The sequence below is a fragment of the Malania oleifera genome, chromosome 9 (genome assembly GCF_029873635.1).
Source record: "Malania oleifera isolate guangnan ecotype guangnan chromosome 9, ASM2987363v1, whole genome shotgun sequence".
NCBI lineage: Eukaryota > Viridiplantae > Streptophyta > Magnoliopsida > Santalales > Ximeniaceae > Malania > Malania oleifera.
Window position 1 is genome coordinate 34,820,837 of NC_080425.1, and position 25,666 is coordinate 34,846,502.

At 35.3% G+C, this 25,666-nt stretch overlaps 2 protein-coding genes across 3 annotated transcripts; one reads left to right on the forward strand and one right to left on the reverse strand.

Annotated features, from left to right (window-relative positions):
• The first annotated feature begins 1,610 nt into the window (after positions 1-1,610).
• On the forward strand, positions 1,611-14,496 carry LOC131164716 (DNA polymerase epsilon subunit B). 2 transcript variants are annotated; one of them, XM_058122136.1, is made up of 14 exons: positions 1,611-1,831; positions 1,962-2,247; positions 2,326-2,503; positions 2,685-2,838; positions 2,983-3,114; positions 4,481-4,558; positions 11,982-12,086; positions 12,199-12,279; positions 12,368-12,498; positions 12,625-12,719; positions 12,801-12,900; positions 13,160-13,274; positions 13,374-13,484; positions 14,110-14,496. In XM_058122136.1, the coding sequence occupies exons 2-14, from the start codon at positions 2,088-2,090 to the stop codon at positions 14,248-14,250; spliced, it is 1,581 nt and encodes a 526-aa protein (XP_057978119.1). In that variant the 5' UTR covers positions 1,611-1,831; positions 1,962-2,087; the 3' UTR covers positions 14,251-14,496. The 2 variants fall into 2 exon arrangements, with proteins under 2 accessions (XP_057978119.1, XP_057978118.1); XM_058122135.1 differs by having other exon boundaries at positions 14,114-14,496.
• Positions 14,497-22,754: 8,258 nt separating this feature from the next.
• LOC131164717 (BTB/POZ domain-containing protein At4g08455-like) lies at positions 22,755-24,893 on the reverse strand. Its single transcript, XM_058122137.1, has one exon. The coding sequence runs from the start codon at positions 23,887-23,889 to the stop codon at positions 23,098-23,100; it is 792 nt and encodes a 263-aa protein (XP_057978120.1). The 5' UTR covers positions 23,890-24,893; the 3' UTR covers positions 22,755-23,097.
• Between the last annotated feature and the right edge of the window lie 773 nt (positions 24,894-25,666).

Here is a 25,666-nt window from a genome sequence, read left to right on the forward strand (position 1 = left end):
TCTAGCCGTTGCAGCATTCTACCGCGATATTCAATCGACTGAATTGAGACTCGGTTGCCCGAATTGCTTGATTTGATCGCCCGACTTTTTGGAGTAGATTCAGTCTTCAACCTGTAGCTTTTCGGTTGACTGAATGCCCTGCCTCAGGTGCCCGAATTGCTTGGAGCAGCAATTCCCTTAATTTTTCATTTTTAAAATGTTTTTAACCGTTTGAAATAATTTTTGCACTTTAATAAAATGATTTTCATGAAATTATAAAGTGCCTAAGGTCCAACCAAGGTTACCTATGAGTTTCTTCACATAATCAATGACATTGTACTTACATGAATTCCTAATTACAATTACATAACAAAATTATTCATGTCTTTAAGCTTGGTCTTCATGCAAGCTTCATGTTTATAAAAAAATATCATTGTCTTGTATGCTTCATGACTTTCCATTTTGCATCTGTTATTGTGTTTTAAGACCTTAATACATGTATACATATGTAATGACACAATTAGATGTTTTGGTTTGTTATTATCAAAATGAGAATAAACCTTCTTAAGCTAACATAAATGTGGGTTTTAGAGCTTACCCATTTACCAATTTTTTTTTTTTTTTAAATGGTATCATTTTTTGAATATCAAAAGATATATTTTTTACAATTATTGGAGGAGTGTAATATATACTTTGTTATTTTAGATCGTTCATGAATTAGCATGAGCATGTAGATAGGGACCACAACTACTATATACATGTGTGCATCATAATGTATGCCGGGTTTTTTTTTATATAATAGGTAAAATATCTCATCATTTATCATTCTAAATCACTTGATCGATATTAATATGCTATTATATCTTAAATGTTCGAATATGCAAAGAGCTATTACTGCACCCATATTAATATATTATTATTATGCCGTAAATATTTAAGCATGCAAAGCACTATTACTACACGCCGATGCATGGTGGAAAAAGGGAAGCCACAAATAATCTAATAATATTTGTTTATGGTTAATGATATGTATGAAATATAAACACTTTGTTTAAGTACAATTTTGCTTTTGAAAACTTCAAGTTTTGCCATTAAAAAAACTTCCAAAAAAATTAGAGTTAGTTTTTAAAAGCTCCAAAGGTCACTTTATTCAATGTATTGAACTTAATTTATTTTAATTTAAATTTATTAAAAAATGCTGCATAAACAAGGAGATTATATTTTATGACATCTCATTCATAGAGAATATGATAATTTTGTATTTAAAAAAATTCATCTAAATGAATGGGATAAAAGTTTAAAGTTTGAAAAATAATTAAATTTTTATTTTTAATTTTTAAATTATAAAAAATGGCACATTCATTTGAGAATGTTTAAAAAAGCAAGATTGTTTTTCAATTTTATTATATAGATGTAAAAACGATTAGCAAAAATTTGGGGTATCATGAATTCGATTAGGTCTAAAATTACAAATAATCCTGTTTTATTGATTTGACAAAAAGTTAATCTTAAATGGCACCGTTCAGAATATGATTTGATTATCCAGTGCGTTAGGTTGAGTTAGTAATTCTACTTAGATTGATAAATTTTTATGAGCCGATTTATTTTGGTTGGTCCAATTGCCCAAAAGCACAATAAACGTGACGATCTTTTATCGGGGGCAAAATTTTGGCCTTGCCGCGCGAAGTTCCTATTCCCTCGCTGAATCGCTCTCTCTCTCTCTCTCTCGCGCGCGCGCCTGCTGAAAGCAGCTTAGACGGTGGCGGCTCCCATCCCCGCAGTCGCCGTGCTGGTAAGACCCCTCGCCGCCAAGTCCTCTTACTCCGCCGGAGTCGTCTTTTCTATTCACCTGGTACGGAACCCCTTCCTCTCTCTTTCATTTTCGTTTCTCTCTCTCTCTCTCTCTCTCTCTCTCTCTCTCTCTCTCTCTCTCTCTCTCTCTCTCACAGCTTTGTCACTGTCGTTGAATCCGGTTATTTCAGTGTTTCGCCACCCTCAATTGTACGAAGCCCTCACTCTGCTGATATTTGAGCCAAAAGAAAAGAGTATTCAAGCACATTAGAGAACAAATTAGAAACAAAAAGCAGAAGTTAGGGATAGAGAGAGAGATGAGGGCATCGACGAGGAAGAATGTACAGAAGAAGTTCAAGATCAGAGGCTACACTCTCAAAGTCGAAGCTCTGGATGAGATACTCTCCTTCCTAAGCCGCTTCGAAGATGAAAATGAAGCTATAGATATCCTTCTGGACGAACTTGAAAACGAACCCCGTATATTTCTTGTTAATTCTACGCTGTTACTCAATTTGTATGCTTTTCTGCTGATTGTACCGCTGGCTTGTCTTGCAGTGAAGTCTTCTACGCTAGACAAAGAATCAGTGCATCGGGTAGTCAGCCTTCTGTTAAAGGCTGAGGCCGCTGTTGAGGAAAGCCCTTGTTCCATCAGCAGTCGATCTGCTCTTCGCATAATTGATGCCTTCTTGGTCCCTAAATTTTGCTACGATCCCATTAAGAAGCTCTTCCACGAGTATGACTATTACAGTATTTTCTTCTTCTTTTCCATTTACTTTATTATTGCCACTTAAGCAATCAAAGCAGTGTCGTCAAGTAGCTCTGTCTGATTGCTGATAAAACATGTGATCATGTTTAAAAAAGCATGAATTTTGTCATCAGTGTAAGTGTTATTTAGGCTGTTCTTTGAATGGCAGGCATACAGGAAGGCTTCCGATTCATGGTGATGCTTCAGCAAAAGCTGCTTTGTATAGGGACAGGTACCTTTTGTTGCTTCAGAGGCTTTCTCGCCATCACCATTTCTCTAAACCTGCATTTGATACTGGAGTGTCACGTTTTGGAAGCTGTGAGGTACTTCCCCCTTCTCTTTCTCATGCATATTTCTTTTATGAGATGAAATATAAGACATGAAAATTAATTTGTCCAATGCAATATCCTATGAATCAATTCATTTTCAATTTTTTTTTCTTTATCCAAAAACGATTTATTGGGCAGATTTCTCCGATTCAATCACTGATTGGACAAACAGGGAGGAAATGGGTTATGGGTGTGATATCTCAGTTGGAAGATGGGCATTTTTACTTGGAAGATCTTACTGCATCAGTGGAGATTAATTTGTCAAATGCAATATCCTTTAGCACTTTATTTCATGTATTATGTTTCTGTGTTTTGAGTAGGTTAACTGCGTATGCATAAACATGTGTTACTGTGAGCACATACATATGGATATATCTTATTAGGTACAGTTAGATGCTTCCATTTAAAGCTTTGGGGATTTAAAATCTTTTATTCATGTTGCTGTAACTAGTCTTAAAAATTTGCACCAAGTTGTCAAAATTTCTGCTTTCCACCACTCTCAAAATTAAAATTGTGGTCAATTTTCCATCTTGCAACATTTGCATCAAATTTCCATGAATAATTGAATCTCAAAATTACAGCGAAAATTTTATATAATTTTACCATGGGACAAAATGTACTTAGATTGAAAATTGAGTTTAAAAAAAAATTGAATGACAACTTTCACAAACTTGAAATTTTTTGCAATATTGAACTTAGATATTAGCTACAACATTTTATTTGGCCTTTTATGTCTAAATTAGTTTAATTTTCATAATAAAAAATAGTTAATTGATTTATGAATTTTGTTTATATTAATTGATATGTTTAATAATGTTATTGAATTGAATTTATTGTTCCATGCATTAGATATCCGTCATTGATGTGTCTTATTAGTTGTAAATTGTACATTATAGTAACTATTAGCAGCTTCTAAATTTTCAAAAAAAAATTTCCACGCTTTACTTCTAATTTCCATCAGTTCTTGAAATGAAAATAGAAATTTCTGTTCAAAATTTAAAGCTTGGTTCTAATTGCATTTAATTCTTCCTCATGAATATTCTGGTTACCTCATGGAGGTTGTGCAGTTTCGCATCTCCACTGCTCTTTTCTTTGCTTAAATTTCATGCTGATTAATTTCTGCTTTTGTTTAGTTCAAGCCCATTTCATTGCTCCTACTAAATTCATGTAGTAGGATGTGAAGAACATGCTACAACATGGGAATTGTTCACCTTTGAGTTTATTTGCATGGATAAAACAGGAATCTCATAGTTCTTCTGGATGTATTTCTTGTCCTGTTACTTGTCTTTTTGTTTCTTGCTTATTGTCATGAATGAAATGTAAGTGTTAGAAAAGTAAATTTGGAGATTTTAGCTTGGGACAACTCCAATGACAGCTTTTGCCCTGTGAGTTTGGTGATTCATGAAACAGTTCCATTTTTTTATTTTGTATCCTCTTCAATGGCTTATCGAATTAACTTATTTTACAGTTTGATTTTATTATTTCCTGACCTTAAGATAAGTCTATATGGGTTGAGTCTTTGGAAATTGAATGAAATAACTGTGTTGTTTTCTCCCCATCAATCTTCTTCCTCTTGCTCTCCTTGCCTCAATTTTACATCAATATATAATGGCATATCTTCTTTAACATGCAATACAAGATTACTACAGGATATTTTTCAGAGAATACCATAGTTGTAGCAGAAGGTGAGATGCTACTGGAGGGTATTTTCCAGGTTCGTGTTTATTTCCATTTTATTTTAATGAAGGGTAAGCCATGAAAAAATAGACAAGAAAAAATGTTGGAACTTATGTGGGAAATCAATTCCCATTCAAAATCTATGTGGTGCAACTTTTTGTCTTGCACGTTATTTCTTCATTGGGTTAAATATGGTGAAGCCCATGTCATGCATTGAATATCAACTTATATTGCTTGATTCCTATGCCATTATGTGTCTTTATATGTGTTTTTTTTTTGTACAGCCATATCTATATGTAAATTAAAGATCAGCGCATGTTTATCATCACCTTAATTACATGTTTTGGCATTTCCGTACCTTATATTATTTTTTTTTAACATAGCCTTGGATAAGCAAGGAATAACCTTAACAGTGATACTGGTAATCCAACTCAAACTCAATTTGAACTTGCTAGGATTTTAAAATAACCAACCATTTTTGTGAACCTCCCCCTTATTCTTGGGCTTCTGTTACCAACTTAGTAATGCATCATGCTATTTAAACCCAATGGCAAAGGACAGATTGGCAATGGTCTACCTACTTTAGTTTTGTGGGCTTTGGGCTGAGAAAAGAAGTAACATTAAGATTATGTTGATGAGAGAAAGACAGATAATGGTTTAGAAGTTAACTACTGCTGTTCTATTTAACTAGGATTTGATTACTATGTAGTGGAATATAGGGAACTAGTTGCTGGAAAGTCTGGGAAGCAAGAAGATTAGGGTTCCATTATTGTGTTTTTGGAGGGTTTAATGTGTACGAACAGGTCGAAGAGTACATGCATGGTTTGGAGTTTTGAGTGCTATAATAAAGGAAATTTGATTTGGTTTGCAGGGAAGTTAGAGTATGTGTTCCCATGCTGTGAACAGTACCATAGAGTGAGAGAGAGCATATAGGATTCTAATGCAATGAAAAATATTTCCCATGCTAGTCTGTGCAAATTTATCTCTTTGCTTTGTCTTGCTATGATTTCTTTAACCAATTGTAATTTTGGGGATGATTCTGAAATTCAAGACTTGTGGAAGGGAATGGTCCATTCTATGATGTTTTTCCTTGTCTTTACCACCACTCCACTCTGGATGATGCTCCAATCTCTAGTTTATATATTCTGGAGGGCTCTTCTAGTTATCTAAATTTTTGTTCCATTATCACCTCAGTGACAGAGAGGCAGATGACTTTAGTTCTTCGGGTATATTCTTGATTTGTGTCAGGTTTCTTAGTCTCATTGCTGAGAGTTTGATGTCTTGATAGCTCTGGTAACTTCTTTTGTAAATATTGCTATGTGCATCTTCTATGGTCGTCAACTAATGATTCCTTTCTTGTGGAGCAGTTTATATGGAAGGTTGAGATTCCCTCCAAGGCTAATGCCTTTGCATGGTGTTTGCTTCTCAATTGAATAAACACGTCATTTTGTTGATGTGGTAGCCTAGTAAGGCTTTATCTGCTCTTATGTGTGATGCATCTTGCACGTAAACAGAGGAATGAGACTACTGCCCATCCTCTTATGCATTGCACTTTCCCTTGGAGGTTGTGAAATTCACTTCTTAGCGTCATAGAGTAAGTTGTGTTTGTTAGTTTGTCCAATCTTAAGGTTGGTTTGGCTCATGGAATGTTTATTCCTGACTAGCGCAGTTATAATATGAGGACTTGATAACTTAGACAAGATGTGTTGTAATTATAAAGAAAATGACTGCAAATTTTTTTAAGAATCTATAATATGGACTATACATGGAATACAATTCCTAAATTTTGGCATGGAAATATCTGTTCTGGTCCGTCCTATCACATGTGCAACATAATAACGTGAGGTGATTTTTTTGTAAATTATTACATCCTTATAAAATTTTTACATTCCCATATTATTCTATTCTTAGGAATAGACATTCCACTAATTAGGTGTAACCTAAGGAATTTTATTTTTAGCATTAGGGCTTTGGGTGGAGAAAGGAGTATATGATTTTTTAGGGCTTTCAATTATTGGCTTGCTATTATTTTGTTCATTTGGTTGGAAAGAAATGCTAGGATCTTGGGGATATTTCTTCCCTTTCCATATGACTTGTGAAAAAGTGGTATCTTATTCCTTTGCTTTCAGTTTCAAGCGATTGTCTAAGAGTTCCTCTTTTTTTTTCCTCTCCCTTATCGATATTGTTCTTTCTCTCCCTGATAATATTTTCTTTTATAAAAAAAAGGGGTAAATCTTGGAACAATGAACATGTGCAATGATGTAGGGCAATGATAGACAAAAACATAGAGAATGAGTACTGAGGGGAAGAAACAGAAAGAAGAAGAAAGAAGGAAGAAGGAAGAAGAAGAGAGAAGCAGTTGCAGAATGTTATAGAATTAGAAATAAAACAGAAAATATTTGTTAAAGGTTTTTTTAGTCTTTTAGTATTGTTATTAAGTGTGTTAGTATATTAATTAGTGAGAGTTAGTAAGAGTATTATGGTCATTAGAATGTGTTTTATTTGTACTATAAATAGAGGGCGAGACCTATCTTCAAGTTAGGTCATTCATTTAATCAAAATCTCAACATAGTATCAGAGTGTGATCCAATCTAAAGCTTATGACACTTGGTCATCACTGGGAAGCACCCTCTCATCGCTGCCCATCTTAGAACCACCTCAACCCTTCATTATTTCACAAAACCAACCATATTTCCAAAAATAGGACCCTCTGAAACCTAACTCTACAAAATTCCATTACCGTAAAGCTTCCCATGGGCTGGCTGACTATTGACAATCTCAGCCCCACGCACTGACCCGTGAGAGAGATTTCGACCACTATTTTCTGAGCTTTTCCTCCACCATGTTTTGATTCCTTCCCTAGACCATATTATCAAGTTGTTGGGCATGTTTTTTGCTCAAAGATTTTTGACCGTGCGCTCGTGGTAATCCATTAGTTGTTCACTGTTTGTGAAGGTTTTTTGTGATAAGTTGAGTTGTGAGGCTGTGGCAGTGCTATATCAGTTTGTTGGTGGTTCACCTCTTCTGTGGTTGTTTTCAGTGCTTCACATCATTTGTGGTTGTCATTGGTGTGGCTATTGGTTTGTGAGTGTTGGGATGGGGTCCATGAATCCCAAAAAACATGCTTCCTTCATTGCTACCACAGATAACAATTGAAAAGTTGGATGGAAAGAATTATGTTCAATAGTCTAAGGTGGTTCGGGTTTACGTAGTAGCATTAGGAAAATTTGACCCACTTGATCCAATCTGATCCTTGTGATAAGAAGAAAAAAGAAGTGTGGATTCAGGAAGATGCCTTGATTGTTTCCCTCTTGTGGAATTTGTTGGAGCCCCAGATTGCATGGATGTGCATGCATCTAGATATATGTAAGAAGATTTGGGATTATGCCAAGCTTCTATACTCTAGTAACACTACACGAATGTATGATTTATCCCAAGAATACTTTTCCTGGAAAGGGTTTTGTTGAGGCATGAAATTCTTTTTCTTTTAAATTTTTTTTTTCTCTTTACCAGCGATGAAGCTTCAAAGCAGATCTGATTGGTTTGGACAAGAAGAAATTCTTGCAAGGCGGTAGGGGTTGTGATGAAGGATTTATCTTCCAACCTTCTTTTCCAGTTAGAATTTTGAAGTAGCAGCAGCTGCTGCACTTCCTATTTGTCTCTTTTTCTCTCCATCCTTTTTTTGGTTCTTGAAACTTTCTGTGGACAATTTTTTTTCCTGCTTTAGTGCTCCTGCTAGAGTCTTCCTTTTGCAGCAGCCATGAATCCTCTTTCATTTATTTATTTATTTGTCGTTTTTCTATGCTTCTGCTGGTGTTTTCCCTCTCACAGCAACAGACTTCTTTTTCTTCCCCCCCCCCTCTTGGGCTTTGCTGAAAGTAAGAAGAGTTCGGGTTTTTTTTTTTTGGTGGGGGGGGGGGGGGGGGGGGGTTGTGTCTGCTGAAGGAGAAAAGGGTTAAAGTTGTATTTTCTGGGGGTTTTCCTAAAGAGCTCGTGCTCTGTATGTGGGCACCTGAATGACTGGGATGAAAGTGATTGCAGTGTGGATGGTGGAAAGTTGGTTTGCCATTGATACAAATTGTTGCAGGACACAACAGAAAGTAACAGAGAGAGAGTGAATTGAGGGGAAGAAACAAAGAGAAAAGAATGGAGAAGAAGAGAGAAGCAGCTGCAGAACAGAACATTGTTAGAAACAGAACAGAGAATATTACAGACAGAGAGAGAAGCAGACAGGAGAAGGGAAGGAGGAGTAGGAAGAAGAAAGGAGGAGGAAGAAGAAGACACGAGGAGGGAGGGAGAGGCTGCTGTGAGAGAGAGAGAGAGATTAACATGAAACTCAATTAATCATCCGAAAGCCTCATAACCTTACATCACAAGCCTATACTTTTAGGCAACTAAGAAACCCTAGGGATAAGCTATTAAAAATTACAAAAAATAGCACCAAAACAATCAAAAATCATAAAATAAGCCCCAGGTAATTAAAAATTACTGAAATAAACAAACATCTCCAAGCTAATATAAAATCCTTAATTTTATATCTTCAAACTAAATATGATCACCTAGAGCTACCTGCAAGTGATCCTCTGTCTACAGGTAGGAAGGCTTGATCTTTACTTGCTTTTGCTTCTACTTCTTCGATGTGGGTTCAAGTTGTTTTGGAATGACAAAGTTAATAGTTGACATAAGTTGTGCTTTCTTGAAAATCTTACTTGTTCTTGCTTATTGTCGTTGCTCTCTTTCAATCTCCACTGTCTTCCACATGCTCTCTTTGGGTTGACCTCTTTCTTTATCTGGAAGGGCCTTCCTGGATTCTCGATGTTCATCATCAGCTTCCTTGACTTCCATATTACACATGTTATATTTGGAAATCCAGCCTGTAGATTCTCCAAAATTTTATTCTTGCAGACTCACAAGGTCCATGTCTTGCATTTTTTGTGATAAGTTTTGGCTTTCGATCCTTTAGATGGCAAGTCCATCGATACATTTTTTTTTTTGCCTGTGATGAGATGTTAGGGCATGTATTCCCTATTTTAGCTGGTTGTGAGAAAAAAAGTTTGTCATTCTTCATTCTTCAAGTTTTGGCTCCTTGATGCATAAAAAATGTCCAGACAAAATTCAGGTTGCAAGGAAGGTGGATATCAAGACTATGTTCGTATCTTTTAACAAGTCCACTCATTTGTTTGCGCCCTGTATGTGTTATATGAAATACATCCCTAACAATGGTCTCCAGACTCTCTATTCAGTCTAATGTTGAGGATTCTTCGCACTCATTCTGAACTGACATTGGGGGATCAGCCTATGTGGCTTTGGGGGCCTTATGATTTGGGGAGGAGTTTTAGGGTTATGGTTATGGTGGAAATAGGTTTAGGGTTTAGAAGTCAACTAAGATTTTATTCATTTGGAATTTGTTCATGAGAGGGCTGGAATTCAGGGAAAAGGCTGCTTGAAATTCAAAGGTATAAGAAAGAGGGGGGGGGGGGGGGGGGGGAGAGACGTGCAAAAATTGACCAATTCCAGGCAGAAGTTACTATTATGCCTGGAAGCTTGAGAAACCTCATAATTCTTAAAATAAAACCAGAGATAAAGAAGAGACTTCTAGGCTTGGTGAACAAGCAAACTTGGAAATTATGCAAAAACTGAACCATATATTGCAAAAGCAAATTACACAGCAATGAGCAACTGATTTTTATTTCAATTATTAAAATTATGCACAGACTAGAAGCAAAATTCATGATAGCAGCAGGGAATCTTTGGAAAGAGAGATGCTATCTCATTCAATTTATAGACGTGCACGTAATTTTCTTTAATGAAGTGGAAGCTGATGTAAAACCTATTAGTATACAAAAATCTTGAATACCCATGCTGCAAAACATGTCTTCAAGTTTTGACTGTTCTTGTTGTTACTTGTTGTCTTGTAGGTTCTGATGATCTGTTGAATATAAGTTGCATTTATAATACTTTTGAGTCAACCTTGATTTGCCTGATCTCAAATCAAACAAACAGCAAGATAATACTACTGAAATGCATGAATAAATTAATAGTATATAAATTTTAATTCGATGGAAAGTAGCAAAGATTTTAAATTAGTTAACCTCATTAGCTTTCACAAAAACCTCATTGCTCTCTCTTATTGAGCCAGGCTGTCTTAGGAAAGAGTACATGAAATGACTAGCAAAATCAGTAGAGATATACACCTGTGGAACAATCTTGATGTTCTCATCTCTATAACTGCCATCACAGGTAAAAGATTAAAATTCGTATTCAATGAAAATAATTTAATTCAAAATCATAACTATTACTCCTGCTGCCTGGGACTTTATTATCTTGATCCAAATTGGTCACTTCCATTAAGAATCCAATTTTAGCACTATATGACATTATGACTGGTACATATCTTTTAAAAAATATATTAAGATCATGAGAGCAATCAAAATTCCAAGCATCAATAGTTAACTCTGTGTTGGGGATCCTTGAATGAACATTTATTTGGCAGCTCTTTTCTCCATCCGACTAAAAAATTGATACAGCTTCCGTGAAGACAACTGCTTACATTTGTAGTATGTTCTTTCCAGTCATCTTTCTTTTGGTGATCTATCTCAAATAAATTTGACAATGATAACCATAACCTGATATTGGCGATGCTTCTTAATTCTCATTCCTGTTTTCTGCACAAAACCAATCAACTTTGATTAACCTTTTTTCCAACAGATGGACATTTTCTGACTGCAGGCACAACCAATACATCTACCAGAAACTTGCTGCTCCTTTTGCTCTGTTTTTTCATTCATTCATGGCATTATTGTTCCTTAGGGTGCTTTACAGCATTTTGCATTAGTGTCATAACCACTTGTACATTAGTTCATTCTATACTTTATCCTATCATTACATTGAGGCTGTGAACTAAACTAAATGCTATTGGACAATACAGTCATGGGCTAGCAATGAATTGTGGTCACTCTCTCTCTGCCTTGAAATTTGAAATAAGTTGAAATATTAACTGGAAAATAGGGTTATTCATTACTTGCAAAAAAGTTTGAGATCTTTATTTATTTATTTACCAATTGAGCACAGCTGGGAATGACCAAAAGTTGGACTTGAGGTCCAAAAAATTTTGAGGATTTTGGGACTATGATATGCTTAGAGTTTCTATTCTTCTATGCTTTGATTCCCATCAACAACTCAAAAAGAAAATGAAGGACCTGTTGTGTTGTGGAAAATAATTTTCATTTCTCCATTTTCAATTCTTCTAAATAATTTCAAAACTATTTCCTTGTTCTTCACTTTCCTGATATTTGTATACCATGTTTGGCTGCTAGAATGAATTGCTTGGAAGAATTTTACTATCTGCATACTGTACTGCTGTTGGGTATAGTGGTTCTGCATTTTATTTAGAGTCTCTGAAGTGTAAATTAATTTCTTGAAGCATACTGAAAGTTTCTGTTTTATGAACTGTTATGCAGGTGAAGACATGTGGATTTCCTCCATTAGAGGAGAGGGATGAGTCACTGAAATTACTAGCTGGATTTGATTTCTTTGGTGGTGGTATGCTAACAAAAGAGGAGACAGTATCCTTTATCAGACCTTCAATGATAATCACAACATGAAAAGCATTTTGATAACTGTTTTCAGGTGTTTGAAAAACCCTAAGTCAGTAGTTTCCTAAACAATTTCATATAGCTCAGGCTTGCAAGTCTGGAAATGAATGCAGTGAATGACATGTTTGTCATACTCTCTGACATTTGGCTAGATGATGAGGAGGTAATTTGTAACTTTTTGTTTCCAAAATGTTGAGCTTTATTACTTGTGACATTTTCTTGATCTTAATATTGTCTTAACCGTAGAGAAGACTATGGGAAAGCTCGAGACTGTCCTGGATGGTTATGAGAATGTGGAGGTGGTTCCTTCTCTATTTGTTTTCATGGGAAACTTTTGTTCTCGCCCATGTAACCTGTCCTTCCATTCCTTCTCAAATCTTAGGTGAGGGAGTTTACATAATATTTATTCTTATAGTTTCTTTACAAAAATTATTATTATTATTATTATTATTATGATGATGATGATGATGATGAGATAAAAGCATTAATGGAACACCTTGGCTTGCAGATTGCAGTTTGGAAAGCTTGGACAAATGATTGGAGCCCGTCAACGTTTGAAAGAGCACTCTCAATTTCTATTTATTCCGGGTCCTGATGATCCAGGTTTATTAACTTGACAATTCTATGACTCCCCTTCAAAGTTTTTGTATGTAGATCACTTGAAGACGTTTTGCACTTTTTCAGGTCCATCAGCGGTTCTGCCCAGGTGTGCTTTACCAAAGTGTTTTACTGAAGAGCTTCAGAAGCACATTCCCAATGCCACATTCTCCAGTAATCCTTGCAGGTGAATTTGGATTTTCAGTCCTTTTTTTTTTACAGGGTAAAGCTTCCTATCTCTTGGAGATCTCCAAAGTTTCTTATTAACATTAATTCTGTGAATTTTAAAGACCATTTATCTGACATGAATATTAAGATTTACTGCATCTGAGGTCACCCCTGGAACTTGAAATATAAAAAGACAAATTTTTTGTGCTTTGTGTTTATGGTGTGGCCATTGGGTGGTTTTTGGTCATCCTGGTTGACATGTACTTGTTTCAATACAGAATCAAGTTTTACACACAAGAAATTGTACTTTTCCGTCAGGACCTGCTGTACAGGATGCGACGTTCATGTTTAATGCCCCCCTCTACAGAAGAAACCAGTGACCCTTTTGAGCATGTGAGTTCATTATGTCCCCTTCATCATTTGCTTTTTTGTTAATTATATAATTTGTAATTATAGGTCATCAAACTGATGACTGTCAACTCCTTGATACAGCTCGTGGCCACCATTACACATCAAAGTCATTTGTGCCCCCTCCCTCTTAGTATACAACCTATTATCTGGAACTACGATCACTGTCTTCATCTCTATCCAGCTCCACATGCGGTATTGCTCGTCTCTCGCTTACCATTTTGATATATATATATATATATATATAAAATCTTTTCAATGCCAGGTTGAACATTGTATAACATAAGGATGTTTCTTTGATGTGAACATACCTTCTCTTCAATCCTAGGGAACACATGGGATAGGGATGGATTCACTAAGCATGTATGCCACTTAAAGATATTTTAAAAGAGTAGAATTTATCGGAAATTTTCTCTTCTGCTTCACATCCATTTCTAGTGTGCGGAGTATGCGCAATTTTTAACCTAGAATGTTGGTTTGAGGGATAGGGATGGACTTACCAAGCACGTATATCACTAAGTTGTGTTCGGGAGCATAGATTTCAGGTGTTGGATTTGGTTTGTATAAATTTGGACAAAACTTAATACAATTCTGTACTTATATTTTGTTTAAATCCATGAACTTGATGCTGGCAAAACCCAACAAGAGATGAAAATTGATTGGAACAGTTAGATTTGTTCCATTAGATGACCCTGTGCAGATGGTTTAGGAGACTAGAAAATGAGCTCTGACTAAAATAAGTGCTGCAAAACTAGCCAATGAATTTGAAAGGAACCATAATGTGTAAACATCTGTTCAATTATATGATGTTCTTGTGCAGATAGTTTTGGGAGACAGTAGCGAGCAGAAGGCATTCAAATACACAGGAATTACATGTTTCAATCCTGGTTCCTTCTCAAATGACAGCACTTTTGTGGCATATCGCCCTTGTACCCAAGAAGTTGAATTATCATCCTTATAGGCGTCACAAGGTTATCTTCTTCCCTTGGTATTTTTATGCAGCAGAAAAATGTAGTTCAACACAGGGTTGGCGATACCAACTCTTGGATTTTTTTTTTTTTTTTGGTCTTTTTTGTTTGTGTAAGTTTCTGTAATTTTAAAGCATTTGTAGACATTAGCTTTGCTAGCCGCTAGAAGTATAATGATATACACATTACGGGTGTGAAATTGCTCCCATTCCTATTAATAGATTCCTCATTCCCAATCACTTTAGGTATCAACGGAATGCATGTTTCTATGATTTTGCACATGGAAGCTTTCATTTTTGGAGTATGCCTATATTAAATTTGTATTAAAACTTGGGTATGTTTGGTATAGTTTTTGCTTTTGGTTTATATTTTTGTATACTAGAGAAACAAATTATGAAATTGCATATTTGCATTATTAGTTTTTTTTTTGTTGGCTTTTAATTGTTTTCAATTGTTATGGTAAGCTGTTATCAGAATATTCTAGTATGTAAAATGAACTTTTGTTGGATTAAATTATTCATTCCATGCATTGTTTTTAATTAAAATAAAAATAAAATGATAGTATGAATTTAATATAACTAAAATAAAAATGTCCATAAATTTTAAAAAAAAATGTTAAGAAGTTATTTACATAATACTTTTGATTATTTTTCAGTTTTCATGAACAATTAGATTGTTGTTGTAATGTGGATTTTGATATAAAATAATTATAATAAATTTGATTTGTATTATAGTATTCTTAATATGTATTATTTTTTACTTTTATTATTTTAAGCATGGTTCTTAAATCTTATTTGATTTGAGGATAAATAATGATAATTTATTTAATTAGGTTATTGATTTTTTTTTTTAAAAAGGTTTTTGGTTTTTGATTATTGTTTGACTTTTATCTTCACAAATTTTTTATTTTTTATTTTTTTTTTTGTTGAGGTATAAAACAAACCTTTATTTGAATAAAATTGGTTAAATTTGAATACCCACTTAGAAATTATGTTTTGAAAAATTAGATTTTATATATATATATATAGACACACACCAGGCCTTGCTATGTGATCATAGCCTTCAGTGGCTAGTCTCAGGCTGCATTTTTTGTGGTTGGCCCTTATTAAAGTCTTGAATTGGGCTTGGATTGAAGGGCTTCTGTATTCGGCCTTCTTCATATATGCCATGCTCTGCTATTTGTGTTTTTCTTAAATTAAAATTTTTCTAGTGCTTCAAAACTAATATATAAATTAATTGAATTGGTAGTAGTCGGTTTTCAATTTTTCTTTTTTAAATGGTCGATTTCCGATGTGATTTTGGTTTGTAAAATGAAAAATCGATAATTTTGGTTCGATTTTCACATTTGGGCAAAATACTGAATAAAACCAATTACACCCCTAGCACGAATAGGAGAATGAGGAAAGTTTTAGTCATGAATAACCAAAGTAAATTTGTGCAAAATTAGTGAACCAATTCAACAATCGTAGTTCTTCTATTTTATGAGAAATAGCTTTTCAATTTTCTATGAATTAAAATCACCTTTCAATAAGAACTTTCAATTATTTATAATGATCAAATGATTTTGTTAGGATACTTAATACAAATATAATAAAAAAAAAACTTAAACTCAAATTAAATACAAACACGATTCACAATTAGTTTGAGGCACGAATATCTCACTTTCTTTAAAGAAATTTAAGCCCTCAATGGGTTTTTAACTTAATTGGTGCTGCAAAACTTTACTTTACTTGTCTCCCTTATGGTATAATAGTCTAATTTAAATCGTACAACTCTCTCTAGCTTTGCACAAATAGAAGAGTCTAAAACTCACAAAAAACACATTTCTTAAGTTATCAAACTCTATACTTTGATGACAGAATAGTATGATGAACGTGAATTGTGTGGAGAGACTATGTATAGAGTCAATGCTTTAGGGGTCTCTTTATAGGCACACAAGGCCTAAAATAAAGGTATGCTTGATATTTTGAATTTAAAAAACACAAAAACTAAAGACTCAGTAAATAGATATCTAACACTAAGGTATATGCCCTTTTCAAAAACTCAATTAAATAAAAATCTAAATGCAAGACACATGTCCTTTCCAAAAACTTAATTAAATAAAAGTCTAACTTCAAGGTACATGTAATTTCCAAGATGATTAACCAACTTTGAAAATATAATATTAAAATAAACTAACAACCCTCCCTCTCTCCCTTATTTTCATATCATGTATGCAATATGTATGTAGAGAGTTTAACAACCAAAGAGAGATAATTATGCATAATAAAAGTAAGCTCTGCATTGAAGTTTCACTTAGTGAACAATAGTATTTACTTTAGAGTTAGTAGTACTCTTGGACTTGAACTATGACTGCTTAAAGGAGATCAAGTGTTATTGCTCACACATAATAATCTAGGAAATCAAGTGTTACTACTCACACATAATAATCTAGATGTTGACGGAAGCTTTAACATTCAACACATTTTGGCCTTTTGCTAATCCCAATTTCATGAGCATTTGAGGATAAACCCAACTCTGATAGAGAGTGACCCCACTCTCCTGCTCACATAGGTAAAATCTATCAAGGGTGCTCTTGTAACCCTAACACTCCACTCATAAGAGATACATATTATTATTAAGAGTTTTAAAAACTCAACCTCTCTTGTTAGAAGATAAATGCACTTACACCATAGGGATGAGTTCAAGATAATACTGTATTTTTTTATGACCACCATATGATTTGTTCTTCCCATTGAATCCAACAACAGGATCTCTAGTCCTTGGGTTGGGTATCCTCATACATTGTTTATGATTTTATGGGCTTCAACCTCATCCTTGATGTATTCTAGACCCTTTCTCTTGCTAAGGATTTAGTTAATGGATCTTCAAGATTCTTAGTAGATTTTATATAATTCACATTAATGATATCACTACTTAAATGTGATCTCACAATAATATGTTTCCTTCTTATAGGTCTAAATTTACCTTTATAATAAAGGTTATTCACTCTACCAATTGTAGCAATAGTATCACAATTAATTAAGTTAGGTAGTATTGACTTATCCTAAAATAGAATTTCATATAACATTTCTCTTAACCAACTTGTTTCCACACTAGTTGATATTAAAGCAATTAGCTTAGCTTCCATAGTTGAGTTAACCATTATTGTTCAATTTTTTGGATTTTCAACAAATAACACCACCACCTAAATTAAAAATATAACCAGTGGTAGAGATAGAATCACTTGGCAAAGTATTCCAATCGACATCATAGAAACCCTTAAGTATTGCTGGATGCTTAGTAAAAAGACAAGTCATAACTTTTGATACCAACTAAATATTTCATTATACACTTAAGAGCATTTCAATGTTTTCTAACTGACTTACTAGAAAATCTACTAAATACTTCTACTGCACACATAATGTCAGGTCTAATTAAATTAGTTGCAGATCTTAAGCTACCGATTATGCTACTATATTTCTCTTGATTAATCACTTCATTTTCATTTTCAATTGGAAATAAGTGGCTACTTGAATAAAAACAAGTAGAGACATGCTTAAATTTATAGTAACCATATTTATTCAAAATTTTCTCAATATAATGCGATTGATCAAGAAATATACCATCACGTGATCTTGTAATTTTTATGCCTAAGATAACATTAGCCTTACTTAAATCTTTCATTTCAAAATACTTTTTAAGCAGATTTTTTGTCTTAATATGACATGCAATTTTGAATAAAAAAATATGTCATCATATGATCTTGTAACTTTCATGCCTAAGATAAAACTAGCCTCACTTATATCTTTCATTTCGAAATGCTTTTAAGCATATTTTTTTGTTTTGTTTATGACATGCAAATTTGAATAAAAAATTAACTAGTTATCCACATAGAGACTAATGATAATATGTGAGTCTTCCTAAGATTTATAATAGATACACTTGTCCGACTCATTTGTTTTATGTTCATTCTCATTCATACAAGAATTGAACTTTTCATGTTATTGTTTTGGAGCTAGCGTTAGCCTTCAAGTTGGTCCATATAAATTTTTTCATCTAGGTTCTCGTGTAAAAAAAAAGTTTTTATATCCAATTAATGAATTTGTAGATTATATTGCAACAATCACAATTAACAGCCTAATGGATGTACTCCTAGAAATCGGAGAAAATGTATATAAATAAAAAAAGATCAAGGCCTTCTTTTTGTTTAAAACCTTTGGCTATAGACAAGCTTTATACTTGTCTATTGACCTATCCGGTCTAAGTTTCGTTTTAAGGAACTATTTGCTTCCTATAGTAAACCTACCAATTTTCATATTTTATTGGAAATCAGAGATTCCATCTCATCATTCATAGTATCTTTCCAAAAAAAATTACATTAGGTGACGTTAATGCATCTTATAAGATAATTTGACTTTCTTCTAAAAATATAAACAAAATAGTCAAGACCAAAATATTCTTCAACTTTAGCCCATTTACTCCTAGGTTTGATCTCAAAATCTATTTTATTCTTTAGACCAAAAGTAGATGAGTTAGCTTCTAAAGCAACATTATCACTTATATTTTGGCCCCCAATATTTTTAGCTTTAAAAGGAAAATTTTCTTCATGAAAAATTGCATCACCTTACTCAAAAATAATATTAATCTCGATATCTAAAAATATATTGGCTGAACTAATAATAGCATATCCAAGAAAAATAAAAGTAGAAAACTATTAATAGAAAATCCAAGAAAAACAAAAATAGAAGCTCTAGCACATAATTTAGGTATGTAAGCCTTACAAAGGCTAAACAACCCCAAACTCTTAGGTAACCTAAATTAAGCTTATGCCCTTCAAAGTTCAAAAGATGAAATTTTGGTATTTTTGTATGATACTCAATTCAAAACATGACAAACAGTTAAAATAGCTTCATCCAAAGACTAGGAGGTGCACCTAATTCTATTAGCACAACATTAGTCAAATTTATCAAAGTTCTATTCTTCCTTTTAGTTATACCATTAGAAGTAGGTGAAGAAAGGTGGAGTAATTTCATGGATTATTCCCAAAAATTACGCAAATGAGTTGAATTCTAAAGATTCATACTCACGACTTCTATCACTTCTAATTCTCTGAATTTTTCTAGTGAAATGATTTTCAACTTCAAGGAGGAGAGTTTTAAACTTTTCAAAAGCATAACTTTTAGTTTTCAATAAATAAGCATGCATATATTTTGAAAAATCATCAATAAAATTGATAAACTATTTATTTATTCTATGAGTTAAAATTCCTTTAAATTCACACAACTTAGTATGAATTAAATCTAACAATTTGGTATTTCTCTCAACACTTTTGTGAGACCTTTTTGTTATTTTAGCTCTACTACATGATTCACCTTTTTCAAAATCCTTTCCAACATTCGAAATTAATCCTAAATTACTCAAGATTCCAAAATATCTACTATGAACATGACATAAAGGAGCATGCCAAAATTTTAAGAAAAGAAAACAAGTAAATAGGACTTGAGAATGCTTTATTGTCATTATTCTCAATACTTAATTAACATCCCATTACAAACTTAACCTTTGCCCACAAATATTTCATTACTAGTAATTACATATTGGTCAAATCCCATGGTTTGTTTAAAATGGCCTTATTAAAAAGAAAATTCTACACTAAATTCTTTCTAATGGAAGGAGTAGAAAACACATCTTTTAACACTAATACCCTTCTAGATATAAACTTCAATTCAACCTTACCACTACCAAGTACTTGGGTGGCATGAGAATCACCAAGTATAATTATTTTAGGTTCCTTAAAAAGAGTGTATGTCTTGAACCAAGTTTTATCTTAGCAATCATATCTATTAACACCTAAATCTGCCCACCACCCTTCAATATTATGGACCATATTTAAGTCTGTAATTATTGGCACAAATGATTCCCTAACTATATTGGCCCGAGGATTAGGCCCAAATTTCCAAAATTTGCAAATTCAAGCAATATGCCCACTTTTGCCAAAAATGAAACAAACATTATTGCGTTGCTTTGTTTTGCTTTATTTGGGAAGGAATTGCACTTACCATTGAAGGGTAAGCCAACATCCATGAACAAGGACAAGTGGGAGTTGCTTGATCGAAAAAGCTCTCGGAACCATCAGAATGACGTTGTCGAAATCTGTGGCGTTCAATATCAAGCATATAACATCCACCAAGTCTCTGATGGATGCGCTCTCAAATATGTACGAGTAGCCTTCAGCCACAAACAAGGTACATCTCATCAAAAGACTATTTACAATGAATATGTCTGCAGGTGAGAGTTTCAGCAGACATCTGAATAACTTCAATGAGTTTTTTGATCAATTCGCCTCAATTGGGATAACGTTTGATAATGAGATTCGAGCTCTACTGATTCTCAGTCAGTTGCCTAAAAATTGGAATGATGTCGTTACTGCCATCAGTAGCTCCGTAGGAAAATCGAAGCTTGTATACGATGAAGTCGTCAACATGATTTTGACAGAGGAAATAAGAATGCAACCGAACCATTAGGGGTGAGCATAATTCGGGGAAACCCGAATTACCTGAATTAACCAACCAATTTTGGTCGGTTCGGTTCGGTCAAGAAATAGGGTCAGTTCGGTTCGGTTACGATTTTACCAATTTTCGGTTAATCGGTTATCGGTTCGGTTAATATGAATTATCAATTCGGTTAACCGAATTAACTGAATTGATAATTAATGATTCTAGTGATTCTACTCTTCTAGTTTAATACCAAAATATCTTTTTTATTAATAAAATTAATAGATGAGATGCTTAATTAAACTCGAATTAGTAAAAAAGTTATAATTATATTCTGTTTTTAATAATTAATTTCAAATTATTTCGGTTAAATTCGGTTAACCGAATTACCCGAAAAGGTAATTCGGTCGGGTTCGGTTCGATGAGCTTCCTTTGTTCGGTCGGTTTGGTTATCAGAAATCATTAACCGAAAATTTCGGTTAATTTGGTTAATTAACCGAATTTGACCGAACTGACTGTTTGCTCACCCCTACGGACCATAGCTCCAATTCGAGTTCAGCCTTGAACATGGAGAGTCAAGGCAAAGGAAACATGCATGGACGATCAAACAACCGCGGCAGATCTAGGCTTAAACAGTCTCAATCCGGAAATCCTAGAGGTACTCAGGACACAAGTTCCCAAAGCACTAAAGTTATTGAATGCTGGAACTGTAGAAAGACTAGTCATTACAGGAACTAGTGCAAGAGTTAGAAGAAAGAATTCGAAATGAGGGAAAAGACAGAAGCAAATATTGCTTCTGAGAATGATAAGATATTGATATGCTCTTTGGAGAGCAAGCAGGAGTCTTCGGTCATAGACTCCGGAGCCTCATTTCATGCTACATGCTGCAGAGATTGCCTAGAGGAATACACACCAGATAATTTTGGTAAGGTGTACCTTGATAATGATCAACCTTACAACGTAATCGGCAAAGGAGTTGTGAAGATCAATATAAATGGGTCAGTATGGAAGCTGAAGGATGTCAGGTATATTCCAGACCTGAGAAAGAATTTGATCTCAGTTGGTCAGCTGGCAGATGAGGGATACACGACAAAATTCATTGGCGATGAATGGAAAGTCTCAAAGGGTGTACTAACGATTGTGCGAGGTAAGAAAAGCAGAACATTTTTTCTAACCTCCAATGCCTCCATGTCTATTTCAGTTGCTGCAGGAAATGACGACAGCAACATCTGACACCAACGACTTGCTCACATAAGCGAGAAGGGACTCAGAGTGATGCATTCAAAGGAAAAATTGAGTGGTCTACAGTCAGTGCAGGTTGACATATGTGAAAATTATATAGTCAGGAAACAGAAGAGGGTTAGTTTTTAGATAAACACCCATGATTGTATTGGGACACATCAGCAGAATACCAAGAATCCTCAGGTGGAGGAACCAGTGAAGTAGATTGTCGCACCACCGTCTCCTACTCCAGGTCCGAAGCTTAGGAGATCTACTCGATCCCATATATCAGACAGAAGGTATATTGATTACTTACTTCCTACAGATGGAGGAGAGTCCGAATGCAATGATGAAGCATGTCAGGTGGCAGATACGAGCAAGTGGGAGCTTGCGATGAAGGATGAGATGAAGTCCCCCACCTCCAACATAACGTGGAAGTTGTCCAAAGGCCTTCATAACAAGTGGGTATACAGAATCAAAGAGGAGCATAACGGCTCCAGAAGGTACAAGCCTCAGTTGGTAGTCAAAGGCTTTGAGCAGAAGGAAGGGATTGACTACACCGGTATTTTTACACCAGTTGTGAAGATAACAGCTATCAGATCAGTCCGCAGAAATCGAGCATACAGGAAGGTGGCGACTACAGAGAAACTGAAGTTGTGTTCAACTTCAATTGGTCTTCATGCCTGAAGACATGTTATAAGTACATCATTTATTCATGATACTCTGGTTGAAGAGGTGTCTCTGTCTCCAAGTGAGAAATTGTTAGAGATGGAGCCAGAAACACAGCTGGAGACACATTGTTGAGTTAGAAAATGTATGGAATTTATTCTCCATTAATCTCAGTTTTAAACTTCCAATTTATATTGATTCACATCTAATTGTAATGTAAAATCCAAGCCTATATAAAGAGGCTGTGGAAAGTGATATAGCATAGCATAGCACAGCAGTGCAGAGAGAGCACAGAGAGTGAAGAGAGAGCTGTGGGGAAGAAGGGAGGGAGAGAAAGAGAGAGAGAGAGAGAGAGAGAGAAAGAATTGTAACATTTTTTCGACGAGTTATTGAACAATTGATGTGCGCTCCGTAGATGTAGGTAATTCTTGATCGAACCCCGTAAATTTCTTGATGTCATTTTCTTTTGGATGCTCATAGGGTCCTAACAATTGATGTAAGTAATTCCTGATCGAACCCTGTAAATTTCTTGGTGTCATTTTCTTCTGGATGCTCACAGCGTCCTAACATAGTATTAACTTGTTTGGAGAGATAGGCTTCATAGATTTCAACAAGAAGCCGAGGATCCCTTTCCACAAGCTCCGTATACACTTCCCGCTTGGTTAGCTTCTCCATGTTTTCCATAATCAGTGACAAAGCAGCATCAAGCAGGTGCTTGGCATTGTGCTGGTGTGCAAATACAAAGCTCATTACTGAATTATCCCAGTTCAATTTCGATACCATGAAATTCTCACAACAGGCTTTGAGGTGCTTCACTTGATATTTTTCTGCCAGTACAATGAGATCACGGGCCATTTGCTCATCAAGGCAGGCCTCAGCTGTGTACAAGTAATTGACAAACATTCGAAGGACATCATATGAAACATCGCTAATCTTGATTCTACCACTCAAGCTTTCCTCCATTTCATTTTCAAGCATTGCTTTGAAAACTGGGGAGCGGCTTACCAAAACAGATTTGTGAGCGGGGATGGGAGGGGAGTGTTGGGGGGAATCGTGATCCGAGGCAACCAAAATGACGTCGGGGAAGGACGGGGAAGATCTGGAATGATCGAGAGGAGACAAGCACCTGAGAAAGGCGACTTTGGCCTTGAGGTCTTCGATCTCGCGCTTGAGCTCCTCCTTCGTCTCGCTGGCCTTCTCATAACACTCCTTGCAGGTGCCAGCATCGCGCCAGCCGTACTCCTCCCGGCAAGATATACACCTCATTCTCCTTGACCGCGGGGCCCTTGCTGCTCGACGGGTTCGAGTACTCGGTGCCTACGGTGACGACGGAGGGGTGTTTGGTGGCGAGCACGAACAGGGGGTACAAGGCAATCTACGCGTCGGGTGGGGCCACAAGCTTGCTCATGAGAGATGGGATGACCAGAGCGCCCGTGGTCAGGTTCGGGACAGCGAAGAGGGCGTCAGAGCTGAAGTTCTTCCCGGAGGATCCTATAAATTTCTGACCGTGACTATTGAATGCGAACGATTGCCGTCGCTCGTGCGTCTGTCGAGTGTGTACTGTGGAGGCTAGGATTCGGTTTGGGCTTTGGAGATGAGGAACGAGGCTCAACAGCAGGGAGGGGAAGAGGGATTTGATTTGTAGGGCTGCAAAACGGAGGAGAAGTAGATTGCGGCTGCGATTGGGAGGTGGTGCAGCGGCTACGGCTTAGAGAGAGGAAGAGGTTAGTGTTGATTAGGCTACCATGTTAGAATTCAAGATGTAATACAAAGAGAGAGAGAGAGAGAGAGAGAGAGAGAGAGAGAGAGAGGAAAGAGCCACTGGGGACAAATAAAATGCTCGGCAGATGAAGCGAAAGGAGCAAGGGATAATCCTTGCGTGCAAAGAATAAAGAAAGGAAAGCTAAGGAATAAATGGTATCCTTAGAAAGAAAGGAAAGGAAAGGAACTCCATGCAAAGGTGAGTTTGAACATGGAATTATTGAAAACCTCTGAGGCTGGGAATGAAGAAAAGAACCAGGTCTCTTACAGGAACTTGAAGTCTGATTGCAAAGTCGGGACTTTTAAGTATAAACAGTCGCAAGCCAAATATCAAGTAGTACCTTATGTGTAGAAAGTAAGATATTGAGAGGTTCAGTTTCGGGCACTAGATCGTTAGACATTTGAAATAACCTTTTAAGCTCAGGGGGTTCGTTTGTATGCTCCCATTAAGCATATGTGGTTGTCTTTTGCTTACTATTGTAATTAGTTTTAAAAAAAATAAAAAATAATTTTTTTTAAAAAATAGTTTTTTTTTTATTCATCTTTGTATTTTTCTCAAACCTTGATGTAATAAAAATATGTGGTGCATTGGGGTTTTCCTAAGAATTTTGGTAAAATGGTTGTTTTAGAATGTATTGCATTCAAAAGCATTCATGCATTTTATGCATAGTCATTACTCATTTCCATTATATGCATTAGAAGTGCTCATATTATCCGGTTACCTAGAGATTAGGGTTACAGTGCCAAGAATACAACTGATTTCAATTCGAATTCTAAGGTTTCAACATTGAGTAGAATAAAGTAGAATCCTTGCATCCTTATAATACTCAACAAAGATTCAGAATTATGGGGAAACATCTTGAAATTCGAATGCTAGCATAGCTATGAAGAATTTAGTTAAGATATCCACGAAATCAAATATCAGATGAACAAGTTAATGGAGATGCTTCTTCCCATGAATAAAAGTAAAGTCATACAGCCACCACAACCAGCAGTTGAGGATGATCTTTATTTCCACCGAGGTTCATACTAGTAAATGGACACCCTCCCTTGCAGTCGATGAATGTGACAATGGGCCAGGGCCTGAATTCACACCCATTCATACTAGCAGCATTAGGGTTGCATTCAACTTTAGCATTTAGACAAGTTGTCAATGAAAATACGCAATCACCATTGATCATAATTCCCAATATTGAAGAAAGGGGGCTAGCCAGAGAATGAGCCCCTACCTCTAAGGTGAATCATAAATATGAGGAATTTGAAAAACGCTTACGAGCTATAG